At 46.6% G+C, this 20888-nt stretch overlaps 2 protein-coding genes across 6 annotated transcripts in view; one reads left to right on the top strand and one right to left on the bottom strand.

The window, feature by feature from the left end:
- IFT140 (intraflagellar transport 140) overlaps window positions 1–9235 on the top strand; it is an 84541-nt gene extending 75306 nt beyond the window's left edge. For all 4 annotated transcript variants that reach the window (XM_087973304.1, XM_087973302.1, XM_087973305.1 and 1 more), the window contains 7 exons: window positions 117–245; window positions 904–1086; window positions 2257–2463; window positions 3609–3821; window positions 5222–5388; window positions 5882–6023; window positions 8798–9235. In XM_087973304.1, the coding sequence (XP_087829430.1) occupies window positions 117–245; window positions 904–1086; window positions 2257–2463; window positions 3609–3821; window positions 5222–5388; window positions 5882–6023; window positions 8798–8998 (1242 nt within the window). In that variant the 3' untranslated portion in view covers window positions 8999–9235. The remainder of the gene's footprint in view (window positions 1–116; window positions 246–903; window positions 1087–2256; window positions 2464–3608; window positions 3822–5221; window positions 5389–5881; window positions 6024–8797) is intronic.
- Window positions 9236–9837: 602 nt separating this feature from the next.
- The window catches only part of TELO2 (telomere maintenance 2), a 29243-nt gene continuing 18192 nt past the window's right edge, over window positions 9838–20888 (bottom strand). For both annotated transcript variants that reach the window (XM_026682490.2, XM_087973306.1), the window contains 6 exons: window positions 20456–20620; window positions 19216–19307; window positions 18514–18613; window positions 17696–17760; window positions 16171–16286; window positions 9838–10309 (listed from right to left, as the gene is read on the bottom strand). In XM_026682490.2, coding sequence (XP_026538275.2) covers window positions 10167–10309; window positions 16171–16286; window positions 17696–17760; window positions 18514–18613; window positions 19216–19307; window positions 20456–20620 — 681 coding nt within the window. In that variant the 3' untranslated portion in view covers window positions 9838–10166. The remainder of the gene's footprint in view (window positions 10310–16170; window positions 16287–17695; window positions 17761–18513; window positions 18614–19215; window positions 19308–20455; window positions 20621–20888) is intronic.

Here is a 20888-nt window from a genome sequence, read left to right as displayed (position 1 = left end):
CAAAGGAAAGCTGAAGTAAGATCGTCAGCACAGTTGCAGTTTTAGAAGAAAAACATTGGAAAGAGCCTTTAACCATGGAAAAACTGAAAGTAGATCTGTTTGTTTGCTTAAACCAGGAAAACCAGCTGGACGACCAGTTAATGAACTTGGCTCTTCTCAGTTCCCCAGAAGATATGATAGAAGCTGCCCGCTACTATGAAGGAAGAGGAGAACAAATGGACCAAGCTGTGACGCTCTACCACAAGGTATTCCTTCACCCCAGGGTGGATACAGAGTATAGAATATAACCGAGTTGGAAGGGACCTTGGAGGTCTTCTAGTCCAACCCCCCCTTGCTTGAGCAGGAGACCCTATACCACTTCAGACAAATAGCTGTCCAATCTGTCTCCTTAAAAACCTCCAGTGTTGGAGCTTCCGCAACTTGTGGAGGTAAGCCGTTCCACTAAATAATTGTTCTAACCGTCAGGAAATTTATTCTTATTTCTAGGTTGCTTCTCTCAATGATTAGCTTCCACCCATGGCTTCTTGTTCTGCCTTCAGGTGCTTTGAAGAATAGGTTGACCCCCCTGTTCTCTGCAACAGCCCTCAACTATTGGAAGGCTCTTACCAGGTCAACGCAAGTCCTTCTCTTAGTTAGACAGGACGCATCCAATTCCAGCAACCGTTAATCATAGGGTTTAGCCTCCAGTCCCTTAATGGTCATCGTTGCTCTTCTCAGCATTCTTTTCTAGAATCTCAACATCTTTTTTTTTTTTTTTTGGCTCTCATGGTAACCAGAACTGGACATAGCAGTGATTGAAGCTAAAACAAATCCTGCATCACCATGAAGAAACTTTCTCGAGGAAGATAAGAGGCTGCTAGAAACTCAAAATCTCTCTCTCTTTTTTTTTTTTTTGCTTGACAGGCTGGGCACTTGTCCAAGGCTCTGGAGCTGGCCTTTGCCACCGAGCAATTTGCAGCCTTGCAACTGGTTGCAGAAGATCTGGATGAGAAGTCTGACCCAACCCTCCTGGCTCGCTGCTCCGATTTCTTCATCAAGCATTCTCAGTACGAGAAGGCCGTGAAGCTGCTGCTAGCTGCCAAAAAGGTAATGTTGCATTTCAGATAGGTAGGTAGGTAGGTAGGTAGATGGATAGATGGATAGATATAGATTAGATATACATAGAGATAGATAGATAGATAGATAGATAGATAGATAGATAGATAGATAGATAAAGATAGATGGATAGATAAGATAGATGGATAGTTGGTTAGATAGATAGATAGATAGATAGATAGATAGATAGATAGATAGATAGATAGATAGATAGATAGATAGATAGATAGATAGATAGATAGATAAGATATACATAGAGATAGATAGATATATAGATAGATAGATATTAGAGATTCTTTAGATAGAGATATTAGAGATAGATAGACAGATATATAGATAGATGAGTTAGATATAAGAGATATAGATAGGTATAGATATATAGATAGAGATATAATTATTAGATATAGATAGAAATATGATAAAGATATAGATAGGTATAGATATATAGATATAGATAGATATGGAAACATATGTCTTTGAATTTAAGTCAACCAAGAATGGGGTTTCTGTTTTCTTTTTTCCACCTTGTTTCTTTCGGTCTTCTGGTGCCTTTCCTATGCCAGTTTTGTTACTTCATGCCAAAAATCCTACACCTATTAAAGATGCGGATTCTTCTTTCAGTCATGTCCCAACCTGCAAGGTGGTGCTAGAAATCACAACTTTTCAGCGGTGGCTTACACCAAATAAGCTTGCCATTGAAGTTGGTGAGCATATTAAGGTGTCCTTCTCTTGCTGGAGGTCTTACCAGGCTGGGTGTGAAGCGCCTGGGAAATCAGGGGATTCAGGCAGTTCAAATGTATATAAATTTATTACAAGCTTAGGTTCTCTACAACAGCCGGTCATCAGGCAGATCATATTAGTGGTCTGTGGGATTTAAAATTATGAATGAATGGTCCCTGAGGTACGAAAGGTTGGTGACCCCTGCTCTACAAGAAGCTGACCAACTAGCGGTCAAGGGAAATGAGTGGGATATAAGGAAGGCATTCAAGGTGGGCTGGACTCGGAACTCTTGCGGGCACGCAGGGACTCGTGACTGATGACGTGCTTGACTCCTCCTTCAGGCTCAGCCTGGTCATGTCCCACATGGTGTAACTTGATTCTCTCCTCCTACCAGATGTTTTAGCTGAGTTGGCTCTTACCACCCTTCTCTCTGTGTCCCAGTACCAGGATGCCCTGCAGCTTTGCCTGATGCAGAACCTGACCATCACTGAAGAGATGGCGGAGAAGATGACCATTTCAAAGGACTCCAAGGAACTCTCAGAGGATTCCCGGCGGGAGCTCCTGGAGCAGATCGCCGACTGCTGCATGAGGCAGGGCAATTACCACATGGCCACCAAGAAATATACCCAAGCGGGAAACAAGCTGAAGGTAAGGTGGGAGAAAGGAGAGCCTCAGCTCCTTTAATGGTCCTCGACCTACGACCACAATTGAGCCGTCTGCAGGATATCGATATACGTGTATTCAATTGTTAGACCCAGTTCAACTGTCATGACGGAACATGACCTAAAGAGGCCCCTGCTTGGAGTCTGTATTGGATAGATGTTGTCATCAGAATAACAAAGTAGGAAGGGACGTTGGAGGTCTTCTAGTCTAGTGATCCCCAACCGGCGGGACGGAAAATTTTGGTGTGCGCAATGTCCCCCCCCCAAGCAATTAATCCAGGCTGCGCGTGAACACATGCCCCACCTAACCTCTGGCGCCCCCACCCTTTGGCTGAGCGCAAACCTTACCTTGAGTAGAGCCACGCGAGCTGGAACTAGAAGGTAAGACCAAGGCAGGGGGAGGGAAATCCGCCCCGGGGTGGCTTGCTGACGTTGGTGGGAAAGTCGGTCCCATATTCCAGAGCTGCAGGAGTCACAGGACTGGCCCTTTGGTCATCCCGGAGCAGCTCCTCCAGTCCATGGCAGGCCGGTGCACCCGGGTGGAGAAGCAGTTGCTCCAGGATGACCGAAGGGCCAGTCCTGTGTTTGCTGCAGCTCTGGAATATGGATCCAACTTTCTCAACAAACGTCAGCAAGCCACCGTCAGTCAAAATTCATATTAGTGGTCCGCGGGATTTAAAACTATGAGTTTGGTGGTCTCTGAGGTCCAAAAGGTTGGCGGCCCCTGTTCTAGTCCAACCTCTGCTCAAACAGGAGACCCCATACCATTTCAGTTGGGTGTCCAATCTCTTCTTAAAACCTCCAGTGATGGAGCACCCACAACTTCGGAAGGCCAGCCGTTCCACTCATTAGTCGTTCATACTCAAGCTATACCGTGTTTGATTTTGACTTTTTGAACAGTATCAGAGCCATATGGGCTCTTTAATAAACCTTGTTTTAAACGAAGTGCTTAATGGGGGTTGAAAGATGTAGCGACTTATAAACATAACTGAAACACTTTAGGTCTTTGCATCCTACCTTCTTGCTCGCGCTTCCTGAAAAACAAGCGGCCTCAATTCTAACCCCCTTATGCTGGTCTGTGACCGTAATGAAGATTGGATTTGATGCCCCTCTACCCCTTTCGTTGTGTAGGCCATGAGGGCTCTGCTGAAATCCGGCGATACCGAAAAGATTGTGTTCTTTGCTGGCGTCTCGAGACAAAGGGAGATTTACATCATGGCTGCCAATTACCTGCAAACTCTGGACTGTCGCAAAGATCCAGAGATCATGAAGAACATCATCAGCTTCTACACCAAAGGAAGGGCTCTGGACCTCTTGGCTGGCTTTTATGACGCATGTGCTCAGGTGGGTGAGATCCTACCTCAGATCCTCCATGCCAACCATCCCAACTTGGGTCAGTTAGGGAAGAAAGACTCCTGGCCCATGATTAGCCAAAAGGATGCTTTACTAAAGCCATGGTGGTTACCGAAGAGGCAAAGCTGGATCTGAGATTTTCGCGCGCAAAAGATATAGTTAACTTTCCCTTGTTCTGGGCCAAACCCCGGGTTATCAGTCATTGTCCAATCAGGTGTTAACAAAATATTTAGGAAATGGTCCATCTTCACGCTTGCTTGCTGGCTCTGTTATTCTTTTGGTGTGACTGCCATGCCCCTGTCAGGATCTGATTCAGAGGCTGAGCAGCTGACAGGGAGTGGGAATGTGGCTCCATTGGCTGTGGAGGAAACTGGGGAAGGGCAAAGTCCGGCTGGGCCGAGCAGGGGAGAGGTAGAGCAAGGGACAGGGAATTCGGAGGAAGACCCAGGCCCACCCCCTCTTCATCCTAGGGCACCCAGGGAGGAACGGAGGAGAGAGCAACGTGGGTTGCGTGGCTTAAGGGGGAGGAAAGGGCCCTGATTCCCTTCATTAACTGCAGCTGGGAACACAGTGTTTAAAAATGGAGTTTGCGTTCCAAAGCATGAATGAATAAAAGTATAGTCAAATGATTGATTAATAATGATACCAACGTATTTAATATTGGATTGAAAATGTGAGATCATATACAATGTAATTGTAATTGAAGACTACGAAATGGAAGCACAAAACAATTTGTAAACCAACCGGCACACTGTATGTACATATATGGAAGATGGCCTGATGTTTTTATGTTTTGTTTGTTTATGTTTGTTTTAAAAAGCAATAAAAAATTTATTTAAAAAGGGGGGGGGGAGTTTGCGCACAGCAACTTGTTGGAAGCAAATCGTAGAGTTTCCTTTGTTTGCCAAGGCTTCTCTGGGTTCCTGGCGTCTTCCCAACTGTTGTGTGTTTTGCTGTGCTTTCAAGTCTGCAATTCCTTCTCCTGCCCTGTCAAGTTAATTCCTTCAACTTGGTTTGTGTGGATTTTTAGTTACAGTTTGTATGTACTTCATTTTCGGACTGAATTTCCTCCACTTAAAGGCTGTTCCTAAGAGTTTTTTCTCCAGCTGAAGGTAACCTGGACATTGAGGGCCAAGTTGGAGGTACTAAAGGGACTCTTCTTAATTATGTGACTGTGTTGTCTTTGTGCCACGCCCCTTTGAGTCATCATAATGACCTTTAGATGGCTGATGCTTCCCATCGTTTTTTCTCCCTACATTCTCTCCACACTGCTCCCGCCCCCCCATTACTGATGTCAGGCTGTCAGCTTGCGAGGCTTCGCTTAGCAGAACGGCAACCGGTCCCCCAAGAGAAGCAGCAGAAGAAACCTTTTCATCTTTCCTTCCTTGCAGGTGGAAGTGGATGAATTCCAGAACTACGAGAAGGCCCTGGGAGCCCTGACCGAGGCGTACAAGTGCATGTCCAAGGCAAAGACACGGAGCCCAGTTGAGCAAGAGAACAAGCTGGCGCACTTGCAGAGCAAGATGACCCTGGTGAAGAGGTTTATTCAAGCCCGGAGGTGAGGAGGAGCCCCCCCGAGTTCTTTACAGCAGCGTTTCCTCAACCTTGGGATCTTTAAGACGGGTGGACTTCAACTCCCAGAATTCCCCAGCCCCCAATGCTGCTTTATAGTACAGGGAGTCCTCAGCTGAAGGTCACAATCTTAAAAATCTCCAATGTTGGAGCAACCACAACTTCTTGAGGGCAAGTTGTTCCACTGGTTAATTGTTCTCACTGTCAGGAAATTTCTCCTTAGTTCTAAGTTGCTTCTCTCCTTGATTAGTTTCCACCCATTGCTTCTCGTCCTGCCCTCAGGTGCTTTGGAGAATAGCTTGGCTCCCTCTTCTTTGGGGCAGCCCCTGAGATACTGGAAGACTGCGATCATGTCACCCCCTGGTCCTTCCTTTCATTCAACTAGACATACCCAGTTCCAGCAAACATTCTTTGTATGTTTTAGCCTCCAATCCCCTAATCCTCTTTGTTGCTGGTATGTGTTTTTTTCCCCCTCTTAGGCTTTACTCCGAGGACCCCAAAGAGGCCATCAGGCAGTGTGAACTGCTCCTGGGAGAACCGGATCTGGACACCACCATCCGCCTGGGGGACGTTCTGGGATTCCTGGTGGAGCATCATTTGCAGATGCAAGAATTCCAGATGGTGAGCATCTCCAGGGCCCACAAGCCACTTCAATGATTCTTATTCAGCAGCGCCCACAGCAGAGGTGGCATCCAGCCGGTTCTGACCAGTTCTGGAGAACCGATAGCGGAAATTTTAAGTAGTTCGGAGAACCAGTAAATCCCACCTCTGACTGGCCCCACCAACCCCATCTCTTCTCTGCCTCCCATTGAGTCCCAGCTGATTGGCTGGGTCTCCTTTGGTTGCCCTGCACAGGAGAACAGAGCTGGAAAGCAGGTTAGTGGGGTGGGGAGGGAATGGGGATTGTGCAGTATCCTTCCCCTGCCACGCCCGACCAAGTCACACCCACAGAACCAGTAGTAAAAAAATTGAATCCCACCACTGAACCACAGCCCTGTCCATTGCTATGGAACTGTACGGCTGCAGATGCTGGCGGGAGGACTTCATAATTAAATGCTTCTCTATGTTAAAAAATGTAAACATTCCTAGATTATTCTTCATTTTACTGTTTATGCCTGGCGTTGGTGTGGGCAGTACGTTTTCGTGATTCGCCTGAAATTTTGAGTGCTCGAAAAGTATATGCCGTTTTTATGTTATAGGATGTGTGGCAAAATAACTGCCAGAAAGTCGTACTGTGTTCAATTGTTTTAATGTTTATTCAATCATTTTTTTTTTAAAAAAAAAAGTATATACTGCTATTATAGGTAGCCCTTGAATTAGGACCATAATTGACCCATCGTTAAGTTGCGGGAGTCATAAAACAGGTCACCGCCTGATCAGGCCCAATTTTATGACTTTCATGGCAGTCGTTAAGCGAGCCCCCCTGTTTGCTATGGGGCATTTTTTGCTCCATAGTGGTAAAGGAAAAATGTCATAAATCGGTTGTGACTATGGGGTGCTGGCAACTCTTAACGTGGACCATTTGCTGAACACTCAAAATACAGTCAGGTGATTGGAGAGGTGACGGACCAGAGGTGATATTCAGCAGGTTCTGACCAGTTCTGGAGAACTGGTAGCGGAAATTTTGAGTAGTTCGGAGAACCGGAAAATCCCACCTCTGACTGGAGATTTTACAGTAACCTTCCCCTGCCACGCCCACCAAGCCACATCCACAGAACCGGTAGTAAAAATTTTGGAATCCCACCACTGTGACGGACACCAGAAGTTTAAATCTGGATCGTAAGTAGCTTTTTCAGGATCCATTGTAACTTTAGTCACTAAGCAACCTGTACTTCTAATTTTCTCTATGTAAAAGTAGGGAGATTCCAGATACCATGCAAGAGATTCTCCTATTTGCCTTTTGCAGATTTTTTTTTTAAATTTCTGAATCCCCACGTCTCTTATCCATCCTGAATAACTGTCAGTCTTTGGTGACAGGACCTGGGGAGAGGTGTATAAATGCAATCAATTCAGGCCTCGCTGTGCTACAGTATTGTGGTACCTCTTCTCCCCCACCTGGATGGACTAGGACAGAGGAAGTCAGAGGAAACAATTATGCAGGGCCATCTGGAGAAGAGATGATTCACACGCTTCCAGCAGGAAGCGTCCGCATGGCCCACTTTCAAACAGGGAAGCCAGAATTACCAGGCCAAAAGGAACCGCTCTTCTCAAACCCCCCAGGTGCTCTCTAGCGTTTGAGCGGAGAAGAGACAGCGTTAAAATACGCAGCAGATTCAGCGTACGGCTGTGTGCCTTATTTTGTTGGGAATGAGAGTTGGAAGAAATTGTAGAAAAGACCAGCACAGCGAGTTCCACCTCTTTCCCATTCCCATGGCTGTCCTGGATTAGGGATTAAGGTTGCACCAAGGCTTGTGTGATTGTTCTTGTGTAGGCCTTCACGACAAAGGCTTCTAGGTTGGGGAGTTGATGGAGTTGTGCTAATTGCAAATGAACATGGATGTTTAACTTTAAAAAAACAACAACCCCAATTCCACAGGTTGGGTTGGAAACCGATTTATGGATTATTAGCCTGTTGTGTGAAGCCAGGTGATTGCTGATTGCTTTACAAACCATGGCTTAGCTCCATGTCTTCTTTCTGCGAGCTCTGTTGTTGACAAGAGAAATTGGTTCTCTTCTCGGCTTAAACGCACTAGAGGTAGTCCTCCACCTACGACCACATTTGAGCCCTGTGGCTAGGCAAGACAGCCTTTAAGTGAATTTTGCTCCGTTTTAGGACCTTTCTTGCTGCACCTGTTACGCAAATCACTGCAGTTGTTAAGTTAGTAACACAGCTGTGAAAAGAACCTGGCTTCCCTGTTGACCTTGCCCGTCAGAAGGTCACTCGCTAAAGGGGATTGTATAACCCCGGGACACGGCAACCGTTATAAATATGAGCCAGTTGCCACGCATCCAAACTTTGATCACGTCACCCTGGGGATGCGGCAGTGTCCTAAGTGTGACAAACAGTCATAAGTCACTATTTTCAGTGCTGTTGTAACTTCGGTCGCTCAACAAATGGTTGTACAAGGACCGCCTGTATGTATTAATCCAGGGGTCCCCAACCTCTGGTCCGTGGACTGGCAGGGGGCCACGGCATGCCAGTAACCGGTCCGTGCAAGCAAGCGAAGCCCCATCCGCGGGATGGAGGCAGCATGCAAAACCACGCCTCCTCCGGTCCGCAGAAAAAAACTTTCTCCGTGGAACCGGTCCCTGGTGTCCGAAAGGTTGGGGGCCACTGTATTAATCCAGAGTGCAAAGTAAGTTGGCCGAGGCCTCTCCGGCCTCTTAAGCTTTCTGGGTTGGCCTCGGATGGTGGTAGAACAGCCTGTGAACACGATCCCTCCTTTTTCAATCAGGCCTACCGGTACCTGGAAGACATGCGGAAGAAAATCCCCTGCGTGAATCTCAACTACTATGTGAGCCAGCAGACGGTCGAGGCCGTGCACAGAGGGCTGGGCATCCCCCTCGGCCAAAACGCTGCTCCAGAGAGGCTTCGCCACAACAGCGTGGAGGACAAGGAGATCGAAGAAGTGGCCGACGAGGCCGAGCCCTCCTGAACAGTTCAGCGGGGACTGGAGGGGGGGGGCAGAGCGCCGTGTTCCGGGCGTGGTTAGGAGAAAGACAAAATGGACTCCGCCTTGCTCTGTTGTAATCTTTGTGATCCAGTCGATCCTTGGAATCTGGGAGGTGTTCAGCATTCCCAAAGCCACAGGTTTTTACATCCCTTTTTCAAATACTCCCGAGACGGTTTTGAAGAGATCTTCCTATTTGTATTAAATATTTTAGATACACAACTCGCTTGTGTCTTTTTGTGCGGCCTTAAGTCTGAAGAACAAGAGGTTGGGAATGGCAGAATAGTAGTACAAACTAGCAGGCGTAAACTAAATTCCAGGCAATCTTAAAAGGCTCCAGTCTGGATCGGCCCACTGGGACCAGAGATTTAGTCTTCCGAGCTTTTGCACTTATGCTGAAGCCCATCCTAAGGGAACTTCTCTATCTATCGGAACGTGTGCTTTATGTGTAGTATTTATGTGATACCTGGTAAGATGTGGCTTCTTATTGGTTGATTGGGGTGTTGATGGCCGGCTATTGGCTGTTGTTTCCTTGGGCTGCCAAGTCCTTGGCTCCTCGGTAAACCGTTATTAAATCAGCATTCCTGTTGACTGTTTTGCAGGCATCAAGTCATTTCCCTGGATGTTTTTGTACCTGCTCAGCCAACAATCTGAGTAGCTGTGAAATTGAATGCATGTCCTAAAAGGCTTTCCTGTTAAGAAAGGATCCCCTTATACAGTATTTGTCAAGAGGATCCACTTTCTTTGGCCACAGAACCCTTTGTAGAAAACGGACCCTTTAGGAAAATTGAGCCTGTCCTAGCTCAACATGGCTTTTAATAAAGTTTTCCCACCTTTATTTGGCTCGGGGAAAATACACTGTCCAGCTCACTCTACTTCAACACCCAGAGGATGGGCATCATTCATTTTGTACTTGGAGCAAATGTGGGGTTTTTTTCCCCCTCTGGAAAAATGTCCTGCAGTTCTAAAACTTTGCTTTGGACTTTCAGTAAATTGGCCAAGACCATTAAATAACTAGGACCAAATGTACATGTCGGTTAGCCACAACAGGTTGTAAGTGCCACACGGAGCCCAGATATCTCTCCTTTCCAGCTCCGTGCTCTTTTGTCCCTTTCTCGTAAAGGCCTGGGGACATTTGCAGCCACCCAGCTTTTTAGAGAGTATCTTTAGGAGCAAGCGGTCTTATAACGCCAGAGGAGCCTTTTCGAGCTTTTTTTTTTTTCAAGTTTTCCATCAGGAGCAGATTCTGCATCGCTAAATTTCTGCAGTCCCCATCTGGGTCCTTCTCGGCGACATCTATTTAAAAAGAAAAAAAAAAGGAAGAGACAGAGAAGAGAGAAAAACCGACTTGAGGAAATTCCTGTGAAGCATTAGTCGAACTGTCAAGCGGAGGAACAATAAACGGAAGTGAAGCTGGATACGAAAAGGGTATTCTGAGTTTGAGTGCATTTTATTTAGCAACTTTTATGGCATTGTGTTCTTCCCCTTACAATCGTTAACTTTCTTGGCAGTCAGATCAAAAAAATAATAATTCTATTTTTTACACCACAGATAGTCCTTGACTTACGACCACAAGGGAGCCCAACATTCCCGCTGTTAAGTGAGACATCAGTTAAGTGAGTTCTGTCCCATTTTACGGCCTTTCTTGCCACAGTTGTGAAGTGAATCAAGGCAGTTGGTAATGTTAGAAACCCCATCATTAAGTGAATCCATTGGATTTGCTTGTCAGAAGGTCACAAGAGGTGATCGCATGACCCCCAGGGACACAGCAATGGTCATAATATGGACTCATTGCCAAGCCTCTGGATTTTGACATGGTCATGGGGATGCTGGAAAGATCGTAAGTGTGAAAAACGGCCACAAGTCACATTTTTCAGTGCCGCTGTAACTTTCAGCGGTCATTAAATGAACTGTTGTAAGTCAAGGACTACCTGTATTCTCCCTGGCCACGTGGCTGAGTAAATATTGAGGATGTTCTGGTTCTCATAAACATGATTTTCATCGGAAATATAAGTAACTTCTTATTGTTGGTTCTCCCATTAAATACCTTTTTCTGCAAAATATTAGTCGTTATAGGGATTTGGGCATCCTTCCAATGAAGATGCATTTATTTATATTTCATATTTCTTACTTGCCATCTCCCTTCGATATGGCATCCAAGAGGTGAACGGTGGACTTCTACTTTTGATCTCTCAGAGGTGCCTTTATTAAAATGGACATCAAGTCTGCAGTAAGAAACTCGAAACAGCCTTCCCCAACCTTGGACAGCCAATTGAAATGGGATAGGATCTCCTGTTTGAGCAGGGGTTGGGCTAGAAGACCTCCAAGGTCCCTTCCAACTCCACTTATTCTGTTATTCTGATTGACCTCAGCAAAGCTTCTTCAGCTATGAAGAGATATGCACTCCTTTGTATGATGATGCATAAACAGTCCTTTTGGACATAAATGGTCCAAAATACAAAAAAAAAAAAAACAACAACCCACCTATTATACAGCAATGAATCCAATCCTTTTCTTCAGCCCCCGCCCCCAGAGATCAAAATATGGGGAACGGAGTTCCCACGGCCTTTCCCCACAATTGTAACGGTTGAAAACTAGGAGAGTTTTCTGCAATTTTGAGGGAGGAAGCACATGGAAAATTTAACAGTGTAATCCCCAAAACTTTAAACAAATACAACAACAAAAAAAAACCCTTTTTCAGGTTAAACTCTTAGTTCAGCCCTTGCCTATGAGATGTCCTCCCCACTTCATCGCTACAAGAGGATGATGGCCTGCCCTCTCTCTCAAATTTGGGTTACAGGCCGTATCTAAGGCAGCCAAAGCTTGCCCCAAAATTGGTGCTTTGAATGCTATGCAGAAAACCTAAGAGAAATCAAAATGACCGATGTCTATGGAGATTCTCAAGTCATCCAGTTCATGGTTGCCCCGGAGGTGCTTTTTCACAAGAGGCAACTGGACTTTTCTTGTCTTTCTTCGAAGACGTTTCGCTTCTCCCAAAAACATCAGCACAGCTCCAACTTCTCCATGAAAACCAGAGCGGAAGAAGCTGCGTGGATGAGAAGCGAAACGTCTTCCAAGGAAAACCAGAAAATCCAGTTGCCGCTTTTCTCCCAGGATGATGGGTGCCTTTCTACTCTTCACCCAACAAGGATGCAAAAGCCGCCATGAAACACATCTTAATCTGCTCGAGTTCTGGACCGAGACAGCTGTTGGTAGGAGGTTTGGAGGGGGCAAGGTGTGTGTGTGTGTGTGTGTGTGTGTGTGCAGCCTGGCATCTTTGTTCCTGATCCGCCTGCGACGTGGAAACCAGGATATGAGACCAGCAAAGTCCCCAAAAGCGTGAGGATATCCTGTGCGCCTAAGTCGAGCGCTCGACTCCAGCACCAGGTCAGGCTGGGTACATGACTCACTCCCACAGCCCCCGCTCTCTCTCTCTCGCTAAAGCGGCAGGAGACTTTGAGAAACCGGAGCTAAGGGCGCAGGAAAGGCCATCCTCTACAAGTGCTCCCGAATTACGCCAAACTGCTAAACAAATCAAAAACATTGGGGTTTTGTTTCAATGCTAGGGACCTCAACCGAAGGGCCAATTCGCTCTGCTCTATTTTCTGCCTCTTCTGCCCGCTGTCAACCCTGAAGTCGGCTGAACGGTGGCCATTTTCTTTTTTTATAGCTTTCCTCTAGGGAGGTGTCTCTTCTCACTGCTTCAGGGCTGACACAGCCTGGCGCTAAAGGGACAGGGAGGTGGGAGGTGTAGAGATAGCTGGGGTGCTGTAGCCAAAATAAAACTATTTCCCCTGGGAATCAAGGACGTTGGTGCAGGTGTTCGAGAGGTGGAGACTGAGGTCACCTAGCAACCGGACGACATGGTGATTGGACCGTGTGACTGGAGACTCTGGGGGGGAAGTGACAAAGTTTAACTTTCAACCGGGTGTAAAACCGGCGGGAACTTAGAGCTGGTTTTTCACCAAGAATGTGCCAGTTTGATATGTCCCAATAAAAATGTTCTGTGAGGAAATTGCCTGCCTCAGAGTTCTTATTGAGTGGGATGTACCTTGACATCCGCTTCTCTTGTTAGTCTGGAAGTTCCTGTGGGAAATTTACTTTTATTTTTTTTTTACAAAATGTCACGTCAGCGTTCAACAGTTGTAGCATTGTTCTACGGTACCCCGCCGACAAGCAAAAACGTTCATCTTCCATGTTGGCTGTACAACAGAATAACAGAGTTGGAAGGGACCCTTGGAGGTCATCTAGTCCAGGGGTCCCCCAACTCCCAGGCAGCAGACCAACACTGGTCCATAGCCGCCACCCCCAGGAACTGGGCCATGCAAGCAAGCGAGGTCATGCCACTCATGTCTCAGAAAAAAACCCGCTCTCAATGGAACCAGTCCCTGGCCCCCCAAAAGATTGGGGGCCGTTGTTCTAGCCCACCCCCCTATTCATGCAGGTGTCAGGGTTCCAGGTAACAGACCCAACACCATCAAACCTCTTGAGGCCCAGGTGTTCCTCAAAGTACAGATTTATTGGCATATCGGGTGAAAAGCTGACTCTGAAATCACGCCCTGGTCAGCACCTCTTTCCTTCAGCCAGCCGAACAAATAGGCTGGAAAATAGCTTTTATCCGTGGACTGTCAGACTTCTGAACGCAACATAAAACACCACAATTAGGTTTAATATGATAGACTTGCAGGGCCACCACAACGTGCAACACGTTCATACCAGTGTAATATAATATAATGTTACATACATATAGATATAGGGGAATGTGTGTTAGTTATTACTTATTTGGGTTTAGGGATTCTATTTCTTTCATTTATTGAGTTATTCAGGTGTATTTGGGGGGGTTGGGGGGAGGCTGCACCAAGGCAGGCTCATTTCAGTGTCATTGTACACGTTTGTGCATTGACAATAAACGTTTGATTTGATTTGAGGTCCCACGGTTTTCCCCACCCAAATTAAAAGTCAAAAGTTCTTTTCCCCCCAGTCCACATGTCCATCACACAGTCCAATCTGGTCACAGCCTCAACCCCAGCTGGTTCCAGTCCACGCCTTCCCAGCACCTGGTGAAATTGTCCTTGGTTCCCAGGAGACAGAATTTTATTTGGGTGACAAGTCCCCGGCTATCTCTATTCCCACCTGGTTCCCGCAGCTCCTGCTGGGGCACCCCTGAAGAGGCTCCCAAATGGCTGACAGCAGGAGGCCCTATTGATGAATCTTACACTCCCCACAGGACAAAACTCTTCCACCCGGAGCATCGAACTCCTGACTGGCTCCAAATGTAACTCTCGTTCCTTTCAGTTCAGACGTTCAGTTGAAGACAGTTAAGGGGTTCCCCCAACTTGGCAACTTTTTAAGACCTGTGGACTTCAACTCCCAGAAGTCTCCAGCCAGCTATGCTTCTGGGAGTTGAAGTCCACGAGAGGCCAAGTTCGGAGACCTCTGAGATTGCTGACTCGGCGAGGTCGGCCCAGAGGAGGAGGAAAGCTGCTTTCTCCGTCGTGTCATGGGAAAGGAGGAACTCTTGGTGGCCTCTTCCCTTTTAAGGGCACAGGACATGGGGCTCCCGAGGCAGGGATCAAAGGACCGGCTTTGTCAAACGTTGCTTCCTCTCCGTCCCCACCCACCCACCCCCCGTGGGAAGCCGTCTCGCTTCCTGCCGATTCCTGGCATCTCACCCTGCTTCGGGAGTGAGAGGTGCTCCAGGCCCCATGCTTGGTGACCTTCTGGCCACACGGAAGATCCCGTCGTCCATTGCCTCCCAGAGCTTTTAGCGCCAGGAGAAACCGGCCTAGTTGGAGGATGTGCCAAACTCGCTATCCATTCTGAGGAAACGGGCTTCTGCCCAGCCTCAAACCACACACACCCCAGCTGTGTTTATTGTAAAGGTAGCCCAATTTCGGGGCAAAATGGCTCCTCTTGAAAGGACCGACGGCTGGTGCAAACAGGCCTCGGCTGTGCTCCGTAGGAGAAGCTATTTTGCATCTCCGTGAGATCAGAGCCAGTAGTGGGATTCCAATTTTTTTCCTACCGGTTCTGTGGGTGTGGTGTGGCTTGGTGGGTGTGGCAGGGGGAAGGATATACTGCAAAATCCCCATTCCCTCCCCACCCCCCTAACCTGCTTTTCAGCTCTGTTCTCCTGCACAGGGCAACCAAAGAAGATCCAGCCGATCAGCTGGGACTCGATGGGAGGCAGAGAAGGGATGGGGGCGGGGCCAGTCAGAGGTGGGATTTGCCGGTTCTACGAACTCCTCAAAATTTCCGCTACCGGTTCTCCAGAACCGGTCCGGACCGGCTGAATACCACCTCTGATCAGAGCCACTGCAGGCAGATCTTCTCCACTACATACAGATAGTCTTCGACCAATTGGTGGCTGGGGAAAAAAGGAACTTATGGCCGTTTTTTCCACACTTACGACCCTTGCAGGTCACGTGAGTTACATTCGGACGTTTGGCAGCCGATTCACATTTATGACGCTTGCCGTGTCATGGGATCCCCTTTTGCGACCTCCTGACAAGTGAAGTCCATGGGGAAAGCCAGATTCGCTTAACGATGGTGCTGCTAATTTAACAACCGCAGGGATTCGCTTAACAACGGTGGCGAGGAAAGTCGTAAAACGGGCGAGGCTTGCCAAATGAAGGTCTCACTTAGCCACAGAAACATTTGGGGGGGGGGGGTCCGTTGCGGTCATAAGTCGAAGACTACCTGTATTATGGCCTCAGAACTCCTGGACCAGCCAAGCTGGTTGAATCTACTGATCTTCTGGCAGATGGCAGAGTTTCTAATTCTGGCAAAAATGTTCCTTTCCCAGATGGATCTCCTTCCTGTCTCGAGGTTGAATTGCTAACTCTCTTTTGCTGCCTCCAGCTCCCTTTTCAACGGCAGCTTCTCTCAGACTTGTTTAAGAAAAAGGTTAGCTGAGATACTTTTTAAGAAGTGCATTCAAATTCCAGCGTTTCAACCTTAGTTGTGTCTGCCTTTGCACACCCAACTGCTTTGGTTGGGCTTAGCAATGCCATTGATCTCACTGATTTCTCCCCCGTAGCAGTTGTCTCAGGTTGGCACTGAAAATGAGCTGTGCCTAGCTAAAGCTTCAATGAAGATAACAAAAAGTTTGTAACCTTCTCCTTTCCAATGGCCCTGTTTCCCCAGTTTCTTCTCACCTGCCAGCCAGGCTTGAGTCTCTAGAATTTCCTCCGTCATGTCATTCAGAAGGTACTCAGCAGGTACACTGAGGAGTATGGAGGAGACTGAAGACAGAAGGCCATGCCGCACGTATCTGCAGAAGGATGAATGGATGCAGGAATAGCAAGAGCTCTTAGACTTATATACCACTTCACAGTGCTTTTATAGCCCTCTCTAAGCAGTTTACAGAGTCAGCCTCTTGCCCCCAACAACCTGAGTCCTCATTTTACCGATCATGGAAGGATGGAAGGCTGAATCAACCTTGAGCCTGGTGAGATTCAAACTGCCAAATTGCAGGCAGGCAGCAGAAGTAGCCTGCAGTACTGCACTCTAACCACGGTCCCATCACAGCTAATCAGCAATAGCCCTTAGACTTATATACCACTTCACAGTGCTTTTACAGCCTCTCTAAGCGGTTTACAGAGTCAGCCTATTTGCCCCCAACAATCTGGCTCCTCATTTTACCCACCTCGGAAGGAGGGAAGGCTGAGTCAACCCTGAGCCTGGTGAGATTCGAACTGCCAAATTGCAGGCAGACGGCAGGCAGCAGAAGCAGCCTGCAGTATTGCACTCTCACCACTGCGCCACTGTGTCTCAAAGAACAGGCCATATTATTTTGCTACTGAGAATACCAGCCCAGTGCCTGAATGTCTATTTTGCATTCTAAAGAACCCCGCCTTTGTACGTCTGGATCGAAATCCCCATTTTTTTTAAACTGGTCTTATAGAGTAGGAAATATTACAATGCCCACAAGTTACAATAAAGCACCTTTCCTAAGGGATGCACCCTTATGAAAAATTCAGAACGAAAAAGGAACAGAGATTCCCAAAAAAAAAGCTACTCTACGTTCTCTTGACTTCTATGGATGGAAACTAATCGAGGAGAGAACCAACCTAGAACTAAGGAGTAATTTGCCGAGAGTGAGGACTATCAGTGGAATGAGTTGCCTTCAGAAGCTGTGGGTACTCCATCCTAGGAGGCTTTTAACAAGAGGTTGGAGAGCTATTCATCTTGAATAGTATAGAGTTTCCTGCGTGGGGTTGGACTAGAAAACCTCCAAGGCCCCCTCCACAATACTGTTATTTTGTTATTTTGACTTTTGTAAAAACTAGAGGAAGGCAGTAACGGCTTCAAATTTTTCCCTTGGCTTCAGGCTTTCCACTCTCTCTCTCTCTTTTTTTTTTGTATTTATTTATTTATTTATAAATAAAATAAAATATAAAAGGCTTTCCACTCTTAATGGCCATTCCTTTTCTGTACTGGAGAAAAAGGAACATTCAGAGCTTTAGTGAAGATTGGAGATCCAAGAACAGAAAAAAAAAGAGGAAATTAGGCTGAGGTGAAGCAACTGAAACATTTTGTTCTTCTAGGCTATAGATTTTTCCTGTACTTTTCAAATTCACCTAGGTCAGTCTCTCTGCTAGCTGGGGAAATTTGAGAGTTGACATCCACCCATCTTAAAGTCCCCGAGAAACACAGTTTTAGGTATTCACAAAAACTTACGTGTCGGTGTGGAAACGCAGAGCCCAGACAAACTCCAGCAATGCCTTTCCCATTGCAGGCGTTATCTACCCGAGAGAGAGAGACAAAAAACATGTAAGAAAATACAGTGAGGGAAAAAGAGAAGAATCCCAAGGAGATGCAGGTAATGGAAACCAAGATGGTCTGGGATATGAGGCATCCTCAGGCAGAAAAACCAAAGAATGATAACGTTAACACGAAGGAAAGGGTTCAGCTGCTATTTAATCATAAGGAAGCTGAGATGGGCCATGTGTCAACTCGTAAAGCATTCCTATGCCTGTTTTCGAGGTGCCATAAACAAGGGGAGGGGGAGGAAATCTGAAGGAGCAGTAGGCAGTTTAAAACCAGAAGTACATTCCACCCTTATCTTACAAAGATTGTAGCTAGGCTACCGGATCTTCTGCCCATGAAAATCCTTCACTGGAGAACATGATTGATGACACCCAGCCCGGTGAAAGTGGTTTATTGGAGAATCTGATTTATGATACACCCAGGGAAGAGGGGGGGGGGAAACAGGGTCACAGGTGACTGTAAATTACGTATGCCAGAGTTGGCTTCATTGAGGTCAATGCCAACATGTTGCTCCTAATAAATCTTTTGAATTCTTTTGAAGCTTGGCCTGAGGCTCATGATTTAATTAGGGCAATCGCCGGAACCCTGACACCATGTCCATTCTACCTAAGGCCTTGGTTTCAGGCAATAGGAGCTGTGTCCACCCTCTGAAGGTTCCCATGCCCCCAATGGCAGAGGAAGCAGAGGCCACTTTCAAAGCCCATGAGAAAGCTCTCCATTCTTCTCACCGCAGCATGGAGAGCAAAGTACATGAGAATCGCCAACGTGTGCACCAGTCGTCCTAGGACCAGGTGATCGTCCCCCAGAAGGTCAAAAGTGGTCAGAGGCCTGGAAGGCAAAGAGAAAGCACATGTTTTGATTGGCTTAGCAAGCCATGGGCCGGGCAACAGTTCCACTTGAGGTTCACCTCGAATCATCTGAAGCTCAAGGTGATACAGAGGTGGGGAACTATGACCCCTTTATGACTCTTGGACTTCAACTACCAGAATCCCTGAGCGAACCAACATGGCTGGCTCAGGAATTCTGGGAATTGAAGTCCACAAGTCATAAAAGGGCCATAGTTCCCCATCCCTGATGTAATAGGCTATGGTAATCACACAATTTTGTTGCAGAGCAGGGCTGTCACTCAGGGCCAAAGCCTGATGTGTCACATGCTGGCCCGGCCCACACCCAGTTTAGCAAAGGGGAAAAAAAGTCGTGATATGTCACATTGCCATCATGGCGAGTTTGACACCTGTGTTGTAGAGGATTTGCAAGGGTTGTGCAATGCTTCAGAATAACAGAAGAACACCTATACAGCTCTGGCTTGTGGCCCATTAAAAGAGTAGCAGAACTTTCCTGGATTGCATATGATCTGCAACTCATTAAAGCAGCTGCATCCCAAAGAGGAAATCTGTTCCAAAAGGACCTGAAGATTGAGGTGGCCTCACCTGTCAAAGTTCCGAAGAAGTGGGAAGAAGAAATGGCCAGCAATTGGAGCAAACTGGTTAGGAGTGCCCAACTGTTCTGCTTGGAACCGGCCCTGTTTCAAACAAAGAATAAGGGTTGGATACCAGGCAGAAAGAGACACTTTGACAATAGGACATGTGGAGTTCTCCCTTCCCACATAGACCTATAAAAGAGTTTCTTTGCTTGCAAGAGATTGTTTTGTATTCGGTCAATGCCCTTATAAGCATGGGAAACAGGAAAGAGGTTGAAAAACCCATATTTCTTTTCTTTTTTAAAAAAATCCATTTGTAAAGCTGCCCATCTTAACAATTTATATTGTTTATATTTATATAAATTGGTAGCAAACAGAATAAAAACAAATGGATCCTGAGGACAAAAAATATGTAGCAGCCAAGAAAAACAACACAGTAAACAGCACAAGAGGAAGGTCCTTTCTGGTGGCCCCAGGTCAGGCCCCACACCACGTCTTCAGGGACCAACCCTCCAGCACATCCCCTTGCCTTCTCCTTCCCTACTTCTATCAAATGTTCTCACTGTTCATCAACGGTCATCCTTTGGGTCCCGATTCTTAGTAACTTGGATTCCAGGATGTAGATTAACTAACTTGGCATCCAGGAAGTGCTGAATAAGCTCCCATCATTCCACTAGTGTGGAAGAATTAAGGCTGAGGACATCTGACTAGCCCACTTACTGAATGAAAGGACCAATGACTGAGACAGTATCAGGCGACACAATGAAACCCAATCAAGTTCAATATTTGCTTACACCTAAAAGACAGAATCTTGCCAGACTAAAGCTATGATTTTCTAACCTAATGGATGGATCCTGAAAAATTGCAGGGTGTGGCTACCCTAAACCTCTTCCTCCTTCCTCCATTCAGCTCAGGATTATCCAATCTATTATTTTGGGCTTTTCTCTGGAATGTGCTGTCTTCCGCTTGGGAAACTGTGGAGCTGCTGAGATGCCCCACCTCCTTCTGCAGGTCAACATTTCATCACGCGGGGATTGAGTTGGAAGTAGAGAGAAGTACAATGTTCTACAAGGCAGGATGTTAGGTACAAGAATAAGTACCACCCATAGGTTGTGTTTGACTCCAGAGCCATTTTTTTGTGGCCTTCGGTCCTGCTGAATAAAGACCAAGTGGTTCAACCTGGGCGGTTGTGGGATGCTTAAGAGATTGATGAGGTTAAAGGTTACACTCAGTGGATTTTCCTGGCCCACCTTTGCAAATCTTCGGGTCTTGCTTCTAACCCTCTCCTCCACCACTTTCTTCCAGTCTGGAGAAGAAGAGTTATGAGAGATGATTTGGATACTGGGGTGACTGGCATTTGGTTTTGAGGGAGATGAAGCTGGTCGAGACAATTCCTGGGCAGACACGGCCAACACCTGGATGGAGAAACCAGAAGCTAGGAGTAGAAAGATGGCTACAACAAGCATCTTACAGCTGCCACGGCTGAGAAAGACTGAATTAAACCATCTCTGGCAGGTAGCTCTCAGCCTCTTCTTTGCCATCTCCAAAAATTGGAGAACTCGCCGCCTCCATAGATATACCATTCTCTTGTTGCACAGATCTTCCCATTAGAAACTTTAGCCCACTTTATATATTCACAGGAAATTGGAAATGACTCTAACTTAAACAGTTTCTGAAAGCAGG

The sequence above is a fragment of the Notechis scutatus genome, chromosome 12 (assembly GCF_049901735.1).
Source record: "Notechis scutatus isolate UNSWTSFEM ecotype Mainland chromosome 12, rNotScu1.2, whole genome shotgun sequence".
Classification (NCBI taxonomy): Eukaryota; Metazoa; Chordata; class Lepidosauria; order Squamata; family Elapidae; genus Notechis; species Notechis scutatus.
This window is presented reverse-complemented; position numbering and strand designations above follow the sequence as displayed.